This window comes from Labrus bergylta, chromosome 10, assembly GCF_963930695.1.
Source record: "Labrus bergylta chromosome 10, fLabBer1.1, whole genome shotgun sequence".
Classification (NCBI taxonomy): domain Eukaryota; kingdom Metazoa; phylum Chordata; class Actinopteri; order Labriformes; family Labridae; genus Labrus; species Labrus bergylta.
In genome coordinates this window covers 28,334,529-28,356,526 of record NC_089204.1, presented here as the reverse complement: position 1 = coordinate 28,356,526, position 21,998 = coordinate 28,334,529, and the positions used below count along the sequence as shown (strand labels likewise).

General features: G+C 43.5%; 1 protein-coding gene across 3 annotated transcripts in view; it reads right to left on the bottom strand.

The window, feature by feature from the left end:
- The window catches only part of golga4 (golgin A4), a 30,395-nt gene extending 10,784 nt beyond the window's left edge, over positions 1-19,611 (bottom strand). The window contains exons 1-16 of one of the 3 annotated variants that reach the window (XM_065959438.1): positions 19,397-19,611; positions 17,657-17,740; positions 15,735-15,836; positions 11,847-11,915; positions 11,422-11,748; positions 10,428-10,475; positions 10,268-10,324; positions 10,093-10,191; positions 9,657-9,807; positions 9,351-9,541; positions 7,596-7,679; positions 6,124-6,271; positions 5,856-6,034; positions 5,600-5,698; positions 5,338-5,493; positions 391-4,124 (exon numbers count right to left, since the gene is read on the bottom strand). In XM_065959438.1, coding sequence (XP_065815510.1) covers positions 391-4,124; positions 5,338-5,493; positions 5,600-5,698; positions 5,856-6,034; positions 6,124-6,271; positions 7,596-7,679; positions 9,351-9,541; positions 9,657-9,807; positions 10,093-10,191; positions 10,268-10,324; positions 10,428-10,475; positions 11,422-11,748; positions 11,847-11,915; positions 15,735-15,836; positions 17,657-17,740; positions 19,397-19,474 — 5,606 coding nt within the window. In that variant the 5' untranslated portion in view covers positions 19,475-19,611. The remainder of the gene's footprint in view (positions 1-390; positions 4,125-5,337; positions 5,494-5,599; positions 5,699-5,855; positions 6,035-6,123; positions 6,272-7,595; positions 7,680-9,350; positions 9,542-9,656; positions 9,808-10,092; positions 10,192-10,267; positions 10,325-10,427; positions 10,476-11,421; positions 11,749-11,846; positions 11,916-15,734; positions 15,837-17,656; positions 17,741-19,396) is intronic. The other 2 variants (XM_065959439.1, XM_020654550.3) reach the window with 2 other exon arrangements.
- Between the last annotated feature and the right edge of the window lie 2,387 nt (positions 19,612-21,998).

Sequence of the window (21,998 nt, the reverse complement as noted above, 5' to 3'; positions counted from 1 at the left end):
GTTTCTGTGTCTGTACCTTTAAATATGTAAATGAGTTGTGTCTGAACACACCCCCTCGCTGGAAGGGATTGGGTGTACTCTGGCTTTCTCGCTCCATGTCCTATTGTTTACTGTGAGAAGGCAGACTCAGAGGGCAGAACAAACACCTAGCTGTGGGAGTGTCACCCACCTGGGGGAGGGGCTACTGCCCTTTGTGATGTCATGAAGGGCAAATCTCTAAACAGCCTGTTTGAGCACATTTTCTGAAAAGTGGAGCCGGCTAAAGACACAGTGGATGGACTTTTCTCATAAGACACATATTAGAGTTAGAGGAACATGCTTAAGTTTATTTTGCATAATATGTGACCTTTAAAAATTATAACTATCATCAGCGTTGCCTCATCAACTCACTTCATTCTCTTCTCGTTCTCCTCCAACAGCTCCTTCTTCATGTGCTCCAGGTCCTGCTCGTGCTCCTTCCTCAGAGATCGTATGTCTTTCTGCAGCCTGGTGAAGTCCTTCTGGATTTTATCTTTCTCGTTCTTCACCTGACTCAGATTGTTCTTCAGGGTCTCCAGAGCATCTCCGTCCACTTCTTCTTGCATCATGGAGTGGTTTTCCATCGAGCTCCGGGTTTGCTGTATGCTGTTGTGTTCCACTATCACCTCACTTTCCGATGAATTTTGGACCAGCTTGATGGCCGCATGATGCTGATCGATCTGGGCGTCCTTCTCGCCGATTTCTTCTTTCAGACGATTTATTTCTGCCAGAAGGTTTCCGTTCTGCTCCTCGGCTTCTTTTAGCTTTGCCTCGATGTTTTGCAGCGCTTCTTCAGTTTCTTTGAGCTCCCCTCGCTGCGCTGCATCCCTCTGAAGTGTCGACAACTTCTCTTCGTATTCGCTTTTCAGCTCCTCTAAAGACTTTTCCCTCTCGAGCCGCTCTTTACTCAGAATCTGTTCGATTTCTTTCTCCTGCTCTTCCTGCAGCTTGACGAGAGTGTCCTCGAATGCTTTCGTTTTCTCTTCTAATCTTTGTTTTCCTGAAGTTTCATTGCTCTTGAGTTCCTCCAGGACAGCCTGAAGAGCCTTGATCGACTGCTCTTTTTCCTCCAGCTGCGACGTCAGCTGTTTTTTAATCTGACCGATTTTCTGCTCGGCTTTCTTCTTCAGCTCCGATACTTTCCGAGCGCTCTCCGCGGATAACCGCTCCTCGGTTTCCTTCACACTCTCCTCTTTGCTCTTCAGGATCTCGTCTTTCGCCTTCTCAAATTCCTCCCTTTGACTTTCAAGCTTGTGCTTACACTCTCGGTTGTCTTCCTCGAGGGAGTGCAGTTTTCCCACCATCTCCTGCTCCAGATTGCCGCTCTGCGTGCACTGCAGCCGGCTCTGCTGCAGCTGCTCCACCAACTCTCGCTTCTCGTCCTCCCTGATGCTGTGTTGCTGCTTGAGGTCGGCTGTGAGTTGCTCGCACTCCTTCGTCTTTAAGGCGATCTGCTCCTGAAGCTCGCCGAGTCGACTTATGCAACCCTCCAGCTCCGAGGTTAGTCCGCTGACCTTCTGCTCCTTCTCGCTCAACACCTGGTCCATCTCCGACTTGCTGATGGACTGATTGTCAATATTTGCTCTCAGCCTTTGCAAAGCGTCGTCTTTTGCAGAGACTTCTCGTTCCAGCTCGTCGATCCTCGTCTGCAGAGACCTGATGGCGTTTTCGCTCTTTCTGAGAGCGTCTGCCTCCTCTAAAGCGGACTTCCTCTCCTGCTCCAATCTCTCAATCGTCTCCTTCGTTTGTCGCCTCTCCTCCTGATACTGCTGGTTCAGCTTGTTTATGGCTTCCTCCTTCTCTGCTATGCTACTTGCTAGCTGATTTTTCAAGTCGCCGATGATGCTCTCTAAGTTACTGACATCGGCCTCGTTTGTTTTCATACTTTTGGACATGATGCTGTTTGCTTCGCTCAGCTCCTCGAGCTTCAGAACTTTCTCACTGATAGACTGAGAGAGATCCTCCTTCTCCTGCGTTAAGGCTTTGATTTGCTCGGCGTGAGCGTTTACCTGAGCCGTCACCTGCTCTAAAGAAATGCATAGATTCTTATTCTGCTCCGTCTGCTGCCGGAGACTCTCCTCTAAAGTGCAAATTCTGTCTGTTTTCATGAGGATAGTGTTTTTTAGATGCCCTACCTTCTTCTGATTACAGATCAGTTTATCTTTCAGCTCATTCATCCTACATTCAACCCTCTGACACAGTTCATCCGATCCAAACTCCACCTTAGACTGAACCTCCTTACAGTGATGCTCCATTTGGTTTCTCATCATGATTAGCTGCTGCTGAAACTCCGCCTCCTTGGCTTGCAGTTGACCGGCAGTTTCCTTGAATTTCATCTCCAGGTCCTCGCTCTCCTTACATTTAGAGCCTTCCACCACCTCAAGCTGCCTCTCCGTTTCCTCCAGCTTCTCCGACAAGGTCTTTAACTTCTCTCTGCTCTCCTCCCTTGTCGTGTTCAGCACGTCTTGGAGGGAGTTTCTCTCGTTCAGAGCCTGGTTCAGGTTCCTCTCCACTGACTCCATTTGCTCCTTGAGCATCGCTTTGCCCTGAGACAAACTTTCAAGCTTAACCGCTGCCCCGTTGAGCTCCTCCTGCAGCTTCTGCACCGTGGTTTCTCTGATCGACAGGTCCTCCTTCAAAAGTTTGATATCACACAACACTTGCTCGTTGTCCTCTTTGCTTCTGTTCAGTTGCTGAGAAATGTCCTCCACCTCTTGAGCTTTGTCCTGCTGAAGTTGCGAGTGTTTCTCTGTTAATTCCTCCTCCTGTTGTCCTAACTTCTCCTGCCAGCGATGCTCCAGCTCTTCCAGCTCATGCTTATGGGCGTCGTGAAGCTTCTCCAGTTCTTCCTTGTGGTTGGCCTGCAGCTCCGACATCGCACTACTGAGGCCTTGGGAGCTTTGAGACATCTCCACGAGCTTCTCCTGAACCTGCTGCTCTTTCTTCTGAAGCTCCTTGTCCTTCTTTGCGAGCTCCTTCTTCAGGGTCTCTTCATTCTGTTGCAGCTTTTTCTTAAAATTCTCATGCATGTCTTTGGCCTTCTGCTTGAACTTCTCCATTTTTGTCTCCTGTGATTTCAGCTTGGATTCCATCTCTGCTACGGTGTTTTTCAACTTCTTCTCGTGGGCAGCTTTCTCGTCCTCCAGCTGTTTCTGGAGGCGTGTTTGCTCCTCTCGCTTGCCGTTTAGGTCGGCAGTGAAAGTCTTCTCCTGTTCCGAGAGCTCATTCTTGCTCTGTTGCAACTGCTGCTCCAGTTCTTGAAGCGACTTCTCTTTTTGTTGACAATCACTCTTTGCCTCTTCCAACAGAAGCCCCACATTCGTTAAATCCTTCTTACACCGATCAAGCTCCTCGGACATCTTACTCAGCTGCGAGTTAGCTTCCTTGAAGCTCTCGTCATCCAGCTGGGATTGTGATAAACGCTGCTGCAGCTCCTCTAATTGCTTAACTTTGACATTTAATTCTTGCACAGCAGAATTAGATTCCTCTTGTAGTAGTTTTTCTCTTAGGATCAGATCTTCATTCTCCTTTTGCTTTTCCCTCACAACAATCTTCATTGCATTGAGTTCCTCCTTCAGAGTTTTCTCCACACCTCCCAGTGACTGCTCGTGCTCCTGTTTAATATGTGAAAGCTGTAAATTGTGCTTTGCCTCCAGATCTTGAAGCCTCTTCTCATGCTCCTGTTGCGCTAAGCTGTGAGAATCTTCAGCTGCCACCAATCTCTCCTCGAGAAGTTGTTTACTCTTCAGAGCCTCGGAAAGTTCAGCGGAAACTGCCTCCAGCTCTGCCTGCTCTGCCTCCAGCTTCTCCAAAGTTTTCTGATTCATGTCCTGGACGTGTGCTTGGAACTGCAGTTCTTTCTCTTTCAGAAGGGTCTCCACTTCAGCCCTGTGTTTTTCCTCCAGCCCCTCGAGGTCAGCGTTATGCTGCTGCTGGGTCAGGGTGCCCTTGTGCTTTTCCAGCTGCTCCTGGTGCTTTCGCTCTAACGCGGAGATTTGCTCTTCGTGTTTTTCCTTCAGCTCGGCCAGCTGACTGGAAAGTTCACGGGACTGACTTGATCCGTCCTGTGAGATCTCCTCCAGCGAGCTCTCGAGCTCCATTATTCTCTGCAATCAGATAAATAAATGCAGGGTATCAGATTATGCTATGGAAGTCAAAACACTGAATCAGAAGATGCTTTCATTTTAAAAATATAAGACAACACCACTGCAGCACAATTTATCAATGTGTTCAATATGTTAAGATGCAATAACAAAAGTTAAATGCTGTTCTATAAATGAGGCTCAAATGTGTAAAAAGGAGTTCAAACTTATGAGTCATGCATTCTCTCACAAGCCGTTTTCACACATAGTCCTGAAAATACTAGCTCTACATCTCACAGCAGGAGGCTATACATGTCGGACAGGAAGGGGGGAGAACCCGAGGAGGCAGACTAAAAAGGTTGAAGAGGTAATTGTGGATGGACCAACAAAGTCAGGTTCAGGTTACTTAATTTGTATCCGTAGGTAAATTTAGCTGCAGGGAGAGTCACTTAATACAATGCATAAAACAGACAAAGTGGAAATGCAAAGTACATGGGTAGAAGTGCTGAGGTGCCTAAGTGCGCCGGTTCCAATCGTACAATTAATAAAACAAGTTTGCCTGTAAAAGCTGCAGAGCCGAGATCACCAGAATAAATAATAAATGAATGAAGAACCACTAAGAAGCATAAAAACAGCTTCCCAGTCTTCTATCGCTCCGTCCCTCCATGCAAGACCTTCATGAAATTACAACGACCAAATCAAGCAGCAAAGAGTCCGACACTTTAATGACGTTTTTTTTGTGTAATTGCATGCATGAACATGATCACAGGATAAGTGGTAAAGAATGCACTTGCCAGCAGAAAAGAGTCTGATTTTTTTTTATGTGCACAGAAATCACACCAGTTGTTGTGATATTGATGACATCATCCCGGAACACTCAGAAAATTCTAGGTGAAGTCGAGGGGGGAAAAGTTTGACAATTTACATTCACTTATGCAGCTCATCCCAAAAAATGTGGGAATTTTTCCAGAGTGCATGTGTGAAAACAAAAACACAGTAAATGGGGAATATGATTTTTATTTTTTCCCTCCATGTTTGTGAGTCTGTCATGGCTAAGACTTGTAGACATTCAAGCAAACACACAACTCAGTAAATTAAATTCTTCATTTTGTTCATAATCTAATATGAAAATAAACAAAAATTTCAGCCTCAAAGCCTTCAGTCAGTCCAAACCTATACATTCAACATTATCATATTAGATACATTTTGGTTTAAAGCAGTTGTAAAAGTGACTCACAGTGTTTGCAGCTTCCAGCTCCAGCTGTATGTCTTTCACTTTGTTCTCGGCTTCACTCCTCAGAGCCGTTTTCTGCAGCTCCACATCCTCCAGAGCCAGAGAGGCCTGCTGATCTCGCTCCTGACCCAACTGTGAAAACTCCTCTTTGCATTGTTCCTAAAGACACAAACACAAGAATTCAAAAAAGAGAGATATTTATTTCTATTTGATACACTTGATTTTGTTATGAAATTAAATGAGTGTAAGCCCTTTAGGCGCGTACCACGGCTTTGCTGATTCTGGCGCACGTCTCTTCTTCTTTAGCCGCCAAAGCTTCACTGTGGAGCTTTTCCAGATTGGCGACAGTTTCCTCGGATGATTTCTAATAATATTAATAATAGAAATCATAAATGTGCTGTGTTTTAAAGATGTCCACAAACAAAAATGAAAAGATCTATGACACAAAATAAAGATGGCTTTCTGTCAGTGCAGTAAGGTTAAAGTAAAAAAACATCATCTTCAAGTTTTCAGCAGCCGACCTTCATGATGGTGACGACTTCCTGTTTGACGCGCGTGAGTTCCTGCTGCAGACTCTTCCTCTCCTCCTCGCTCGCCCTCTCAACTTCTCTCAGTTGCTCCTCCAGCTGAACCTGCAGCTGTTTTTTGGCCTCCTCCGCCCTCTGAGCTACACCCAGCGCCCGTTCAAGTTCTTCAAATGCTTTAGAAAAAAAATAAACAAAACGTCATTAACACATGTAGTCAAAACATTCCTGTTCCCGTGTTCTTACAGAAGTGGATTTCACTGACCGGATTTCTCGGCCCTTTCTTTCTGCTCCTGTATTTCTTCCTTCTGAGCAGTTGCCTGCTGGAGCCTGGAGCGGAGCTGTGCGACCTCCTCCTCTTTCATTTCCAGAGTCTCGTGCATCTGTCGCTTTGTCTCAGCAATGACCATTCCCTGAAAAACACAGCGGCATAACAAACTTATTCCACCTTTTAACTCCAGGACATTCTATTTAAGGTCCACTTTGTTCAGACCTCCATCAGTTAGAGGGGGACTTGGACATACCATCTTCAGCTACAGGATATTTTCTCAAAAGTCAGAACTGAACTGAGGAGAAGGCGTTTAAGTTTGCTGCTCCTTTTGCTTGGTAAATTGGAAAAAAGACCTGAAACTTAACGAGCTGCTCTCATTGGATGCTTTTAAGAGGATGTGAAGCAGACACATCTGGCTGCAGGTTTTCTCTTTATGATTGTAGTCGATCTTGACTAATATTTAAAACCTTTACTTATTTATTCCTCAAAAGGACACTGAGGTTTAATTTCTCATTTTCAAATGCCGTCGCGATTACAAGCACAACAAAACAAGAAAAACAGCAACAAACACTTAAAATTGATTACAAAAGGAACTGAGATCTATTAAAAACAGTTGAATAAATTAAAAAACAAAATGGCTAAAAATCGAATCCCTAAACTCAGCGAGAGAGGGAAGAACTCTGATCCTTAGAGTTTGATGGAGGGCGCTCCACGATTTGCTGATTGACTTGTTATTTGATGTCTTTCGATGTATTCATGTGTCTTATATTGTGATTTTAAGTACGGCTTCTAGTTGTTTGCAAGAAACGTCGTCACCTGTGCTGCTGCCCGTCTTTACCAGGACACTCTTGAGAAAGAGATTCAAGTGTACATGAAATGTAAAAATTAATTTTCCCGCAATAAAACATTATCTGAGTGTTTCTACATCTAAATCTGTGAATTTTCCAGAAATGTTTCAAATGTCTGATGACTCATCCTGCACTTGGGGAGGTTAAAATGCTCTGTCGAAGCTAACCATCCAATCAGATTCATCCCAAACGTGATGTCCGGCTTGCTATTCTGTGATTGGCTCCACCCTGTTTCAGATGGAAATACATCACAATGCGGCGGTAAGATACTCTTAAAGTTCTGCTTCATGTGGACTTTTATCTCAATGAGTTTTTCTCCTGGTTCAATAGAAAGAAACCGGTCCTAAAAATTCAAACTGTTGATTTGAAACTCAACACTCGATGCCTTGTGCTTTTTTTACTGTGTTTGACTTGAAGTGCTTTTGGCATTCCTCACACAGATCTAATGACTTGTTGTCCATCCTGCAGGGTCGGGGTCAAAGGTTAAGGGGAACAATGTGGGACTTGAAGGTGCCAGACTTCCTAACTCAGCAGTAAAGAAAAAAAACATGTCAAGTTTTCTAAAACAAACTGAACCTGACGGAGCTTTTTATTCAATGTGACACCATCCTCACTCACCTTGTCCTGCTCCAGCTGCTCGATGAGATTCTTTGCGTCTCGCAGCTGAGTGATCAGCTTCGTCTTCTCTGTGGTGTGCAGCTCCTATGAACACAACAAAGACAAATGAGTGCTCAGGCTTTAGTGATTTTGAGAGTCATACGATGTAAACACTTCTGTGTTTGACAACATCAGATGTTTTCTGCACCACCCAGGATGCCTCGCCCACAAACCAAATAACCAGACCGTGTATACAAGCCCGGCTAAACCAACAAGTCGACCCAAATTACAGCCCAGCGGCATGTAGAGGCGACGTCCCTGTGCCACCACTGAGTTACAACAAGTGGTTACTAAACATGAAATGCTGAAGACTTTAGTTCTGAGGGAAACAAGGCATGTTTCTCTTTGGATGAAGAGTATTCAGATATCAAAATAAACAAATAAGGTCAGTTTGAAGAGTTATGATTTAACTGCACATTTACAAAAAAGCAACTTCAGAAAAATTCCCAACATCAACCAGACTGTAAACCTGAGTTGTACGTCTGGAATCAGAGACAGATGGTCTGTTTTATGGGATATCTGTCTGAGGCCGGGGATGAGCACAGCCCGCCCAGCAGTTCCAGGATGCCTTCATGCTGCTTAAGAGGTCTACACGCCTGTTAACCTTTGCTTTTCCTGACGCAGGAAACACCCTTTTCCCAAACACGGGGCAGACTAGACTCAAAAATGACCCGCATACGCTTACAGTGTCATGGGAAATGTATGTGCCTACTGAAAATAACTGTTAATGTTGCTGGTTACAGAAACTGATGTTTTGTAATAGAAAAGGAACGTGACACTTGGTGAAATTATCTTCCTTTTTGTTTGATGGGAATATAGATACACATTCACACGTCCTCTCCATCACTGTACAAAGCAGCTTTGTCTCGTAGTCTGTCCACTCTAGATCTGACCGGTGGGTCGGCCCTATTGCAGTATGTGGACGATCTTCTCATCTGCTCCCCCACAAAGGAGCAGAACCAACCGGACACTCGTGCTCTGTTGAAACATCTGTGTCAAGAAGGCCACAAAGAATCACTGAGCAAACTCCAGTTTGTCTCACAAGAGGTAACATTTCTGGGACACATTCTCACACCTCAGGGTAAATCTTTGTCCAATTCTTGAATCTCTGCCATTGTAAACAGTATGCATAGACCACTCATTTGTTAATGAAGCCCTCAAACAGCTTATCAGACAAGCTGAAAATGTCAAATGTCAGAGAAAATGTCTCTGTAACAACAAACTGTTATTATCAGACGCTGCAAAACTTCAGAACAGCTACAGACGGACGAGCTGAACAAGCCCGATCATACCAGTGGAGCGAAATGTTTTGAAATCAATGAAAACAATGGTTTCAGTCGAGTCACGCTGACATGGTCACTCGTTCTGGAGCCGGGCCACAGAGTTTGGATGTTAGGACTCTGAGAAACCACAGCGGACCACAGTGTCACAGAGATAATGGACTCCCATTATCAGTGGACGGGAACGACTGTGGCTGACATTTTGAGCACAACATTAACGACCCTAAACAAACATTTCAGTCATTTACAGCACGACAGCCCAGGCCCCGTTTCATCCAATCTCTTTGAAATTACTACCCGACGATATCTAGTGAGTATCTGTCTTCAAGAAATTGCTTTTAACCATCTTCTGATTCTGCATATATAATCAAAAATGTATGAAACCACGGTCCACCCTTCAGTATCATTGCTGCATAAACATAAAACGTTGAGCCACCTTCGTCTTCTCGAGCTCCTGCAGCCTCTCCTGCAGCTGCTCCTGCAGAGTTTCGTTCTCGGTTCCCAGCTGGGCGCTGCGCTCTTTGTGTGTGCGCATCACTTCTTTGCATTTCTGCAGAAGGTTCTCCTGCCGCTTCACTCTCTTCTGCAGGGCCTCCATGAGTTTGGTGGGATCACTGCTGCCCTCTGCTGTCCAGAAAAAGGAAAGTGCAATTAACACAACATGACACCAAAATAGACGACATGCTCAATGAGTCTCATGCGTTAATATTTTAAATATTTTTCAGAATAAAAATGAGCTTACCCTCAGTAGCTTCAGGATCTGCTCCGTCCTCCTTTGAAGGACTTTGCATGGAAGACCTGGAGTCTGAAGAATCTTCTGATTGAGCAGCATCTCCCTCAGGTGGGACCGCCCCGTCAGAGACCCCCTTTGCTCTTTTCTTCAACAGAGCAACCTGTTTAAAAGATGACAGAATGGATTCAGAGAAGTAAACATCTGATGTTAATCTCTTATTTTTACCAGCATAATAATTGAGGGACATGTTCCTTCCAGCTTGATGTGTAGCTCTTTGTGTAAAAGCTTCCATACATGCAATCCATCATTTTAAAAACATATTTATTTCTGTTACACGATGAGGTCCTACTTTGCTTCTCTTGCTTCCAAAACTTCCACTGCAGCCTTTCCCCCACATAATTAAAAACAAAAAAACCACCCATGCAGCTGTCAGAGAAACCGTCACCTGTGTTTGGAGAACAGTGATCATCTGATCTTTTTCCTCCAGGGCAGCATCAAACTCCTCCTGTAGGTGTTTCTTGGCCTGCTGGTCCATTTGCAGCTCCTAAAGATGATTTCATAGGTTTAAAAAAAGATGGACACAGGAAGACAGATGTGACATTAATCACACAGAGTCATACCTCCCGCAGCTCTCCTATCCTGCGCAGAGACTTATCTTGACTCTGACTGAGGATGACCTGAGGGGGAGGAAGGGGGAGAGAGACAAGAATACCAGATCAGTTCAAGGTAAACACTCTAATTTAAATCATCACGTCGAACATGATGGTCAGAATAAGATACCTGGGTTTTTTCTTTGTCTCGCTGTACGGTTCGGTATGCAGTAACAAGCTGTGAAGAAGAAGAAGAAGAAGAGGAGGAAACGTTAAATCTGGACTTTTCTGAAAGCCCCATATTGCCGTATCGAGGACTAATAACACGCACACCTTTTTGTATCACACACACCTTTGCACACAAAGCTTCTGAAGAAACATCAAAATATTTCCAACAGTTATCAAAGCCAGAGAACGCCTGTATTTTATGGTGTTGAGCCGCCATGACAGACACGGCATGTTTATCGTTGCCGTGGAAACACCGGATGTTGTCAAAGACCGCTGCATAAGGAAGCGTGAGCTGCTGCTGAAAGCTGAAATGAGCTGCTGTGATAAAAACGTAAAAAATGTAAATTATACTCGGAAACACTAGCTCGTCTGTAAACATATTTTCTTCTTCAGGTCGGTTTCACCCCGTCGTCATGACTACGGGCAACTCACAGTTAGTTTTAATCGGAGGTGGGGGAGGGAAGTAGCAGAGAGAATCACACCCAAGATTCCCCGCCAGCCATGACGTCATCTTTTGCTATTGTTTTGACTGAGAGCCCCCTGGTGGCAGAATTTAGATACTGTGCGTTTAAGTATATTATAAATAAGACCAAATAAATCAGGATAAAATATTAATCAAACGTTAAGTCAGTACTTCAACTTTAAAAAATAGATCTAAAAATATTCTGCACTTTCTCCACAAGACGGAGCTCCCCCCAACCTTCAGCGAGGTGATCTGGCTCTACTACCACCCGAGCTTTTTGTCCTGTGAGCAGTTTAAATCGTGCAAAAGCGGTAAAAAGAGGTAGCATATCTTATTTTGTATTCATAATTTTCTAGTAATGATTAAAGGTTCGGATTGAGTTGTCAAAGGACCCACGAGCCACCAATCAAATGAGTCCACATTCAAGTAGCGATATAGCCATACATGTGCATTGCTGAGTGCTTTACCCCACACAGGTGGATAATCTTCTCACCTCCGAGTACTTCCCTCTGTACTTCCCCAGACTCCTCTCCACTCGCAGCAGACGGTGCACCAGCTGCTCTTTGGAGAGGGACTCCGTGGTTCCCGGCGGCTCCTCGGCCTCGCTCTCGATATCCGACGGAGGGTCATAAGTGGGCGCGCCCGGGGAGTCGCTCTCTCCCAAAGGTGTCAGGGAGTCGCGCGACGAGCTCCGGGTCAGATTGTCTTTGGAGGGAGAGCGGAAGAGGTTTTCCGCTCGACTGGCACCGCCGCGAATCAGCGACTCCATCGAGGGAACTTTGAGCTGCAGTTTCTGGGCAAAGGACTGCGTCTCCTCTCTCTGTCAGGAGCATCAAACAAAGCACATTTAAACACACACAAAACGACTGAGCGACACTATTTGAGTACGAGCTGCAGGAGAGGCGGTGATGAACGTACAAGTGGTGAAGCACTCCCGTCCCCGTTGATGCTTCCTCTGGGCGATCGAGCTGGTCCTTTAGGAGCACTCTGCAGATATAAAAGACATTATGAGAAGAGAGGGAAAAACTGTGCCTTTGAACTTGACCTGGACCAGTTAGTCATCCACACCCAGCGTGGCTCTCCCTGATTACTCTGGAGGGAGCAATATTAGTATTGCTGGGAGCAATGCAGGGGCAACGGGGTACCCTCATGCAACTTGGAAAAAACAGAGGGGTTAAATACATAACAGAAGGCATCTCTACAGAACATCAAACAAAAAAGGGTTAAAACTAGACTCTACAGAACAGCCATGAGGTCAGAACAAACAGACAAGTCAAAGTCAAGTAGGAGAGCCGGTTTGTGAATTAAAAAAGGTGCTAGGCAGTGCCGTGTGCAGCTGTATTACAAGAGCACATGATAGCTGAATTTAGTACACACTGAGCAGCTTAGTTGGTTTAGTGGACTTGTTAGAAAAAGGATCAGAGTAAGCAAATGTTCTCCTCCCTCGTCCAGCTCCCGAGTTACTCCTTCCTTCCTTACATCCTTCAATCCTCTGGAGCACGACTCAAAAAACACTCAACGTTTTCTGTCCTGTTTCATGTGGAAGTGTTCTTAAATTAGCTTCCTCTGTGATCTCCTTCAGTGGATGTGGCAGGAATAAAAGAAGCTCGAATTAATTAATGGAGGGGGATGAGGAGAGCATGACCTTCATTTAAAGGTGTGGAGGGAAATGTGTTTGAATGTCTGCTCGAGTTTGTGTGCCGGAGAAGACAAATGCTAAATAATCATTTATATAAACTCTACTTTTATTGTAAGTTATACAATCCAGACGGGTAAAGATTCAAGCTTTTTCTTCAAACATAATGAGTCTTGATAACCTTTATTCTCACAAGTCAATCTGAATAAACAGGATTAAAGGGCTGAATGTAGAAACCCGTCATACCTGACTTTTTTCCCTTCTTCTTTCTTCTTAAGATGTCAAAACTCTTGATACTTACTTACTCCGTTACTTTTAGGATAATATCGATGGTAGAGCCCGACCGATTAATCCACCAGCTGATAATATCGGCCGATAATAGTGTGTCCAGTGACCATTGGTATCGGCTAATTTTATTTCAGATATGCGCCGATATTGCGAGATTTATTCACCAGTCAAAAAACGTTTAAAAAGGGGTAGGATTGGATAAGTTATAACTTCTTCCTACTCCTTTTTGGGAGTGAAAGAACGAATGAAGGATGTTGAATTTTCTTTCTTTGTTTTTGTCATTAGATTTTTTTATAGATTCATATTAAGATTTAAACTGTGATATTGTGACGACCTTAGTGTCTTCACATCGTGCCGTACCTGTCCCGCTCTATGTTTTGTTGATTCTTATCCATGCACCAAACTTTCTGCTTACCACAAAACAACAAATGAGTGACTAATTCAAAGTGGCTCGTAATCCAAAATCCTGCTGCTCATCATCTAAACTACCTCAATCAAACACTGGCAACCAAAGACTAAATCCCAAGAGGACGCAGAGAGTCCTGGAGTAAAGCACTGGACAAACAAAGCTGGAGAAACAGGTTTGTACCTCCTGCAACAAAACCAACAAATTGAATTCGATGAGATGCGCATAATTGGATCGAGCAAATAATATTCTCTGAGGACGTTGTGTCAATAAGAATGAGTAAGATGTAGATGGAACAGGACGAAGATATAATGATGGATTAAAGATATGTGTGGTTCATTACAAGAGATGAAAGTGACAAACAAATTTAAATGCAGCTGCAAGATAATCATATTCCCCTGAATAAATCCCTGACAGGCTCCATAGTCTGGACTTAAGAAGTGTCTGCAAAGGGAAACATTAAGGAATATCCTGTTGATTAAAGTCTAATTAAACATTTCATAAAGTTTAAATTGAATTATATTCATTATTAAGTAGGGGTGATCAGAGATCGAAATTAATCAGATATACTCTTTCACCTTAAGGTCCTGACTCACAGAAGTCAAAACTAACCAGGTTAATGCTGCATTCATGTGGTGTCGGAAACATCGGAAAAAGCGAGTTTCCGAGTTGTAAATTGCACATGAACACCTGATCAAGTCAGAACAACAACTCGGAAACTCAGACGAGAATTAGGTGCCCGACTTCTCAACTTGACGTCAGAATCGTCATCACATGTGGGGCAAAATATGTTTTGTTAATGTTAAGATATTTTTTATTAATTCATGTATTACAAATAAACTTTTTGCTCAAATTGAAGTTGTGACAGAGACATTTCACTGATCGTCTTCTTCGTAGCTTCAGCGCTGTTTTTTGTTGTCGTTACAACATTCAGACTTTCCCAACAGAAATCAAGTGAACACACTGAAGTCGGAACGACATCCCAACTCCATCACTGGGACCATCCGAGGAGCACCTGAATGCAGCATGTATATATGTTATCACTAATCAAGGTACCTATGCCGGAGCACGGCGCATCGATTTACCACAGAGCAGATGGAGCGGGACAGGAAGTCACACTCCAAAACAGCATTAAAACAAACGGTTTGATTTCAGAATAAAACACTCCGATTTGAAGGTTCAGAAAAACCACATTATGCGTGTTTGTTGATGTGTTTATAACGGTTTTATATCACATATATCATATTATCTCTTGCTGCTGTGAGTGGATCTGTAATAACCTCGAGAACTCCTTAGTCTCTGCACTCCAGCTGTCCGGCGGGGCTGCTTTGTGCTTGTTGATGAACGAGGGTGTATTGAGCCGTAGAGGACACGTCATGCACACGTATCTGGTGGATTCTGGGTAATATGGCAACCGCCTCGGACAGGTCGACAAAACAGGCCTTCAAAAACCAATGGGTGACATCACTGAGACTTTGACCGTGTTTATTTTTCAGTCTATGGAACAGACTGTTTGCAGTGAAACCGGTTGGCTTGTCTAATTGGTGCATCATTTGGTGGGCGGGGCTTAGCGGAGGGATAGGAAGCAGAGGGAGAGGCGGAAGGTTTTTTTTCCAGGTGTTGCTTACAGACACTTTAATATCAAATAGTTCTTGCTTCTTATGAATACTCCTGTCACTAGAGATTTAAAGTAAGACTGCTAAAGCCCGATCATCTCAAACATCAAATATTTTACATGAAAACATGTGAGATGTTTCGACAGAGAGACAAAGTGTTAGCTAAATGAATGTAGATCAGTTTCTATCTCAGATGACGAACACTTGAAATGTTAATGTCCTCTAAGTTTCCTCACTGCCTCCTCATATGAACACACATCCTCTCGATCTTGAGCTCCACGAGGACATCTAACACAACAGTTTGGTCTGTTTGTTTACTTGGAAGAGTTACAAACAATTCAACATATAAACTGCTTGAAAATCTTTCCTGCAGCTTGTAAAATGAAAAAAAAAAAAGTAAAGCTCTTCAAATAAACAGACTTGGGGGGGGGGGGAGAAGGGACAAAAGGGCCATCAAACAACAAAAACAGGGTGCTGAGGGTCTATAAAGCAAGCAACTGAGGATTCCTTTTAAGGCGATATTGAATTCTATGAAACAACAACAACTGAAAGGAAGGGCAATAAACCAACATACGGAAGAAAGCACACAAGCTTCTATCCCACAGTGTAAAACCATCACTCCCATTGGATGCAGGGTTAGGCTAGATATGAGATGCCTTCTTGTTTGCTAAATCCAAAGGAAACAGGAGACAGAGAGCAGGGGAACAAGCTGTCCCTACTCGGGGTCACAGTCCTCTACCGCTTCCCCCAAAAGGCGCAAGAGAGAAGGGAGGGAGGAACGGGGCAAAGAAGGGGAGGAGGAGGACGAGGACTGAGGAGAGAGATGAGGAGGAACAGACAGGAAGTGAGGACAAACTCACCACACTGGCTACCTGGGCCGTTTTGGGTCGTTTTGAATGGTCCAGAGCAAAGATAGTATACTCAGAGAGAAAAGCGGGCTCTGCTATCATCCCGGCCAGCACCTGACCCCGTCAGTGCAGTGTCGGGACGACAGGTGAAGGAGGGTGGAGGGGGGGGAAGGAGAGGAACACAGAGAGCAATGAGAAAAAACAACACCATGAGAGTGAAACAACGCCGGAGGGAGTGTCCACACAGAGAGAGAGAGAGAGAGAGATGGATGGAGAGAGAGAGAGAGAGAGCAGCATGGGGGAGGAATAAAAACAAGAAAACGGGAAAGTGAAACACTGAATAAACATTTATGTTATGAGTGACAGTTTGACGTCCCTGCTTGAAGTCATTAAGTTTTAATATTAGCCAAAATACATTTTTATCGCCCTCCAATAATTAGATGAACTCGTTCAGGGATGTCAAAGTGTTTGAGATTTGTGAGGTGGAAAAAAAAGATGCTGTGAGTGTGATGTAAAGAAGTTTCTACAGCTGAAGGGGAAATTACAGAGTAGAAAACCTGACCAAAAGGGGGCTCGGGACACTACTCCAGTTTGGGCTCTGCAGTGTTGAAATGTAGAAATCATGTCATGAATAAGTAAAGTAGCAGAGATCAAACAGTGAAGAGTGTAAACATCCATGTGTGAGCTCTAACGCAGATGTATTAACCGTGTGTTGCATCATCATCAGGCCTACAGCTACTGTCGGTACCTCTCAACCTTGGATTAATAAATCAAAGACGTCTTGTGTAACCTCACACATCTACACATGTCGGGGGAGGGGGGGGGGGGGGGAGGAATATCACAACAAATCACCGGAGATCAAAAATAAAAAAAGAGAGAGGAAGGAGGAAACATCAATTATTCAAACACAAAATGAAATACGGTCAGTTCACCACAATAAATAAAAGAAATACCCGACCTAATGCATCCAGGAGAGAATCTGTTTGTGAGCATAGAATATAATATTAACCCCTTTCAGACCGCTGTTTCCTCAGCCGTCATCACGTCTTTGTACATTCATTGTGATTCTGCGACGGCGTTATTATGTCTCAGTGTGTGTTCAGGAAGCTCCACATACACACACAGTCAGACATGCACACACAGCGCTGAGCTCGCCCACTGAAACCGTCTCACCTCTGGGAACACTTCCTCCCTCAGTTAAGCTTTCACAACATTCAGATTGAAGGCCAAAACGTCACAGAGGCGTAAATATCTCGGCTTGGAACGGCGACCTGAAAAGGGCTAACTGTCTCATTTAACCAGTTCTTACATTTATATTGAATTGTAGTCCAAACAGAAGACTATCTTGCAATAAAATAACCCAGATTGAAATCTTAAACATGCACTTAAATTAAGGGAAAGCTTAAAAAAAAATAAAAAAAAATCATACCTGCAGAAAATGAAATCACCCTGCTGATTTCTGGACAACATCAGACATCATTAGCAAAATGTTATTTCAGCTGATATGTTTTTATAAAATCAAAAGGGACAATCATGTGTTACCTGAAGGAATGGAACAGCTTCTATCATCTGAGGAAATAACTGTCAGGAATAATCTGCGACGTCTTTTCTTGTATAATCAGATTTTGATCGGTCTGAGTCAAAGAGTCAAGGATGTTTAAATTAATTTGAAAGTAGATCATGTTTCGAGATTCTGGCTAAAAGCTCTCTTCGGTCACAGATTAACTTCAGCATACTTCCTACTGGTTTGTTATTAAGGAAGCATTAAGCAGAACAAAACACCTGCCAGGTTTGAACGTCTGACAGAAACGGGACTGTGGGGGGAAATTAGAACAGAAGCTGTGCGGGGGGCGGGGGGAAGAAATCTCAGCCGACTGCAGTTTGAGTTCAAAGATGTTAAAAACAAGTCGGTCGCTGGCTGAAACCTTTCTCACCTCTCTGTCACTGGGCAAGGGCGAGCCATCCTGATTGAAGCTGGGGGTCTGGCTACTGCGCCGTTCTCCACCGCCTGCGCCCATCTGTAAGAGTACATAAAGATAAATAATTAGTCTGATCCTTTTTTAAGAATCTGAAGTATTTTATTAAACTCCAGAGGGGGGGGGTTACAATTACATAAAGACACTAGGTTTCAGGCCACAGGTCAGATACAGAATGGGTGTCTGACTCTCACAGGGAGGAGTTGTGTAGTCAGATGGCTACAGGCAGGAATGACCTCATGTGTCGTTTTTGCGGTGCGACAAGAAAAACGAGCTAATTCAAACATAAGAATAAAACAAACAGGAGGGACTGGAATGACACATATCATTTGCTGATATTAGGACCTAATTGTGGAAAGTGAGGGCTAATACTGATATCAAAGTCTACAACAACGATATAGCAATGTAAATTATTACCGGTATTCCCTTCTCCTTGAGATGTCCCTGATACACGTCTCACAGACTGAATATCCCAGAGATGGTGTAAGACTACCACACCGCCATGATACGCTTTTGACCATGAAAACATACCAGAGTTTGTCCATCTGATGGCTTCCTCTGCCCAATAACAAACCTCTTCTTCTCTGACTAGTAGTTAGTTGTCCAGCGTTCAAATGATAAAACACACCAGTTAGCTCAATCATTACATGCCACATTATTTGCTGATATCGATGTGCAAACGATACATCCTTATTTATTTCTGCTGGTATCAGTATCCAAACATCTGTACATTGTACCCCTCTGGTTAAAGAGAAAGATACACTTTATTAATCCCCCATTTTGTTTGGGTTGGTTGTCAATTTTAACCCTTGAACCCGGTCATCACTTTCAACACAAGCAACTGCATGTAACGCATTGAAAACACAAAACAAACTGGATTTGTGATTTTTTTAAGTTAAACTCCAGGAACAAGTCAAATAAGAAACAACCAAATTCAAATCATGCAGCTTGTGAGAGCATCTCTGAAACACACTGAATGCAAAAAACAAAACATGTAGATCAGCAGCAGGCTGTCAAATAAAGAAGAGCAGAATAGGTCAAAGATTTAGACTTCAGTGACAAATAAGGAAATGTTGAACCTTACCAGCGGGGTCATGGTGGACTCACTCAATATGAAGTCAGCTGCCATTTAACTTAATATCAATCAGCAGCACTGTTTGCAAAGTGTATTTGCTTTGACTCCTATGTTGAACCCACTTTACTAGTTTGGACTGACCTTTTTCTATTCATGCACTATGACAGCACAGCGCCCGGCATGGGCAGGACTATGACCAGCTGACATTACAACAGACACACCCATATAACCTCAGCACTTACAGTAAGACATCTCACTTGTGTTTTGGCAACAACGAATCTCAAGGATCGCTGGTTATTGTTTTTTTTTTTTTTTTTTTATCCACCCGGGACAATGAGATTTCCTAGTAAAAGGTGTGTACTCGAACGCACCTCAGGAGCAGCTGAGGATGACAGCTTAAGTTGAAAACTAACTGAGCTAGCATGGAGCTAACGTAAAGAAGAAAGAAAAGGGGCAAACTGATCGTCTTAATTGAAAGTTTTTGGAGATATATCAATCATATATTGCAAAAATAATCGATTTTGATATCGTTTGCTGCGGAGAAACGACAACTAGCCTCTTGTGCAGTGTAAACAGACGAAGCTAGGCTAGCTGAGTTAGCTTCCAGCAACACAACAACTAACCTGGGCCTGCTGTGGTGACTGCGCATTCCTCTGCGGGGATTGCTCCTCGTTTATCCTCTGCTTCAGTTTTTTAAACATCGTGTCACGCAGATGGAGCAAACAGCCGACGAGCAGGTGACTAGCACACGGCGGAGATGTATTTTTGTTTTCGTTTTAGCCCGACATCCAATCCTGCGGCGCCAGACTTCCTTGTTCTGCTTTGGGATATCCAGCAGGTGACAGCACGCTCTGCGCATGTGCGGCCAACGTGGAGGAAAAACTGAGACGTCAGAGTTAAAGGGCAAGTCCGGTCTGCGGCTAAACTAACTACAGCGCCTCTCTTGGAGAATAAAAGCAAAGACTGAACAGAATCAAAGCCCACAGAGGTTTTCTTAGCTCTGATAACAGGTTCTGCAAAGAAAACAAAAAAAAACAAAACACAGATCATGGTTGTAGTTTTGTTTTACTTTTTAGTTTCACTCTACATATCGACCTCACTGTTATGTTACAGCAGGGGGGGAAGCAAAGTGACTCTTGGAGACCTCTAGTAGGACACTTTAATGTTCATCTTGACAAATAATATATTTGCATAATTGCACCTTGAAGTATGCACAGATTCATTTAAAAGTTGCACTACTCTAATTTGTATAACTCTTATTTCTGCATGGGTAATGTACATTTTCTTGGTATAGGTCTAATTTTTAATTGGATGGGGTTGCATTCTGAGCTGCTCAAGCAGGCTGGGATCTGCTGCAGGAGTATTTGTGTCGGGGGCCGCTGCTCTCTTTAAATCTTTTTAAAAGTAGATTGAAGGTGTTGGAGGAAGCTGCATCAGGTTGTAGACGCTTTGAATAATGACTTTCTGCAGGTGTACAGCGTCACGCCTGGAGGACCGCCTGCACTGAACACAGGTATACTGATGACAATACAGCAGCGGTTACACTGCCATCTCCACGGCAACCAGACTCCATTCATAAAAACAGGGATTTAAAACAGGGATGAGGAAGGAGGGAAGGGATAAGGAAGGAGGGAAGCGATGAGGAAGGAGGGAAGGGATGAGGATGGAGGGAAGGGATGAGGAAGGAGGGAAGGGATGAAGAAGGAGGGAAGCGATGAGGAAGGAGGGAAGGGATGAGGAAGGAGAGAAGGGATAAGGAAGGAGGGAAGCAATGAGGACAGAGGGAAGGGATGAAGAAGGAGGGAAGCGATGAGGAAGGAGAGAAGGGATGAGGAAGGACGGAAGCGATGAGGAAGGAGGGAAGGGATGAGGGGTCACTCTGTGACCATGCATAGTTTTACCTGTGTTTTGTACTTCCTCATATGTTGGCTGTCTGTCTTACCTATGGACAGTCTTGTAAAGTAGATTCTTAATCTCAAGTTCTTCATGGTTTTAACATGAAGTTTTTGTTTAACTTAACATGTGTTTAAACTCAAATGAACCTCTTCCAAACAATCCAGCCTGCACCCTAGCTTCCTTGATCATAGTTTCTTGGCAGTGATTCTGGCAAATTTATTTATTTTTTTTGCAGTCTACGCTAAAGTTACTGCTTGCAAAACGTGTTATAGAGGAAGTCAACAGCAGCTTCTGCCCAGTAGAGGGCACTGTTTAACCACTATGATATTGCTTCAGGCCAGCTCAGAGCACAGCTACTTTCATTTACATGTGCTATTAGGTTTTTATGAATGGTACTATTTCCCTGATAGAAGAAATATTCACTTTCTCGTTATTCTTTGGCATTGTCCCTTTAAAGTCAAAATCAAAAGGAAAACCAGAAGAGTGGCACATGCAGTCACAAGCAGTTGCCCTCTTCTGCCACAGCTTTTTTTGTCTGATTTGGATACTTATTTTTTAAAGAAACAGTTGTCATTTTTGATGAAAGTATCATAGCTTTTACTATCAGAAACCTCCTGATGCTGTAACTGTATCTGCATAATTACACAACATTTAAATGCTTTAGCGCTCAGATAAAATATTCACGTACCAGTCCTTTATGTGAAGTTGCACAACACTCTCATCCTGTTAGAGTGTGTGAGAGAACATCATTCATCCGTTATGATTTCTCCTGCAGAGGAGAATGTGATCAACCTGTCATCTGAGGCACAGCGCTCATCACCTTTGTGTAACTTGAAACATTCATTTTGCACAAGCCACAACTATTTGCAAATATTGTAAATTCAAATGCATTTCCACAGCAGAAACAAGGTCTTGCTTATTTTTAAATCTGATGATCTGGAACACTGCACTCAGATGTTTTAATACCAATCTTTATTCTGCATAATGTAAAAATAGAAAAATCTTTATGTCTGCTCTTCATCTGAGTCATGATGTCCTTATGACGAAAACCGTAACAGACAGAGAAGTCGACAGAAAAGATGGCGCCGTGAGTCATGGTTTCAATATGTGGTGTTTTGGTTTTTTTTGCCGTTGGGATTTGGCCGCGTGTGCAAACATCTGAAATCAACATTTCTGATTCAGACTTTACTGCCTTTAAGAGAGAGGATATATAAAACCATTTTGCAACACAAATCCATTAAAAGAGATGACTGAAATGAAGCTGTGATTTGCATTTTTCCACCATTCTAGCGGTAATGTTTATAACTCAGCAGGTCTTTTGATGTTTGA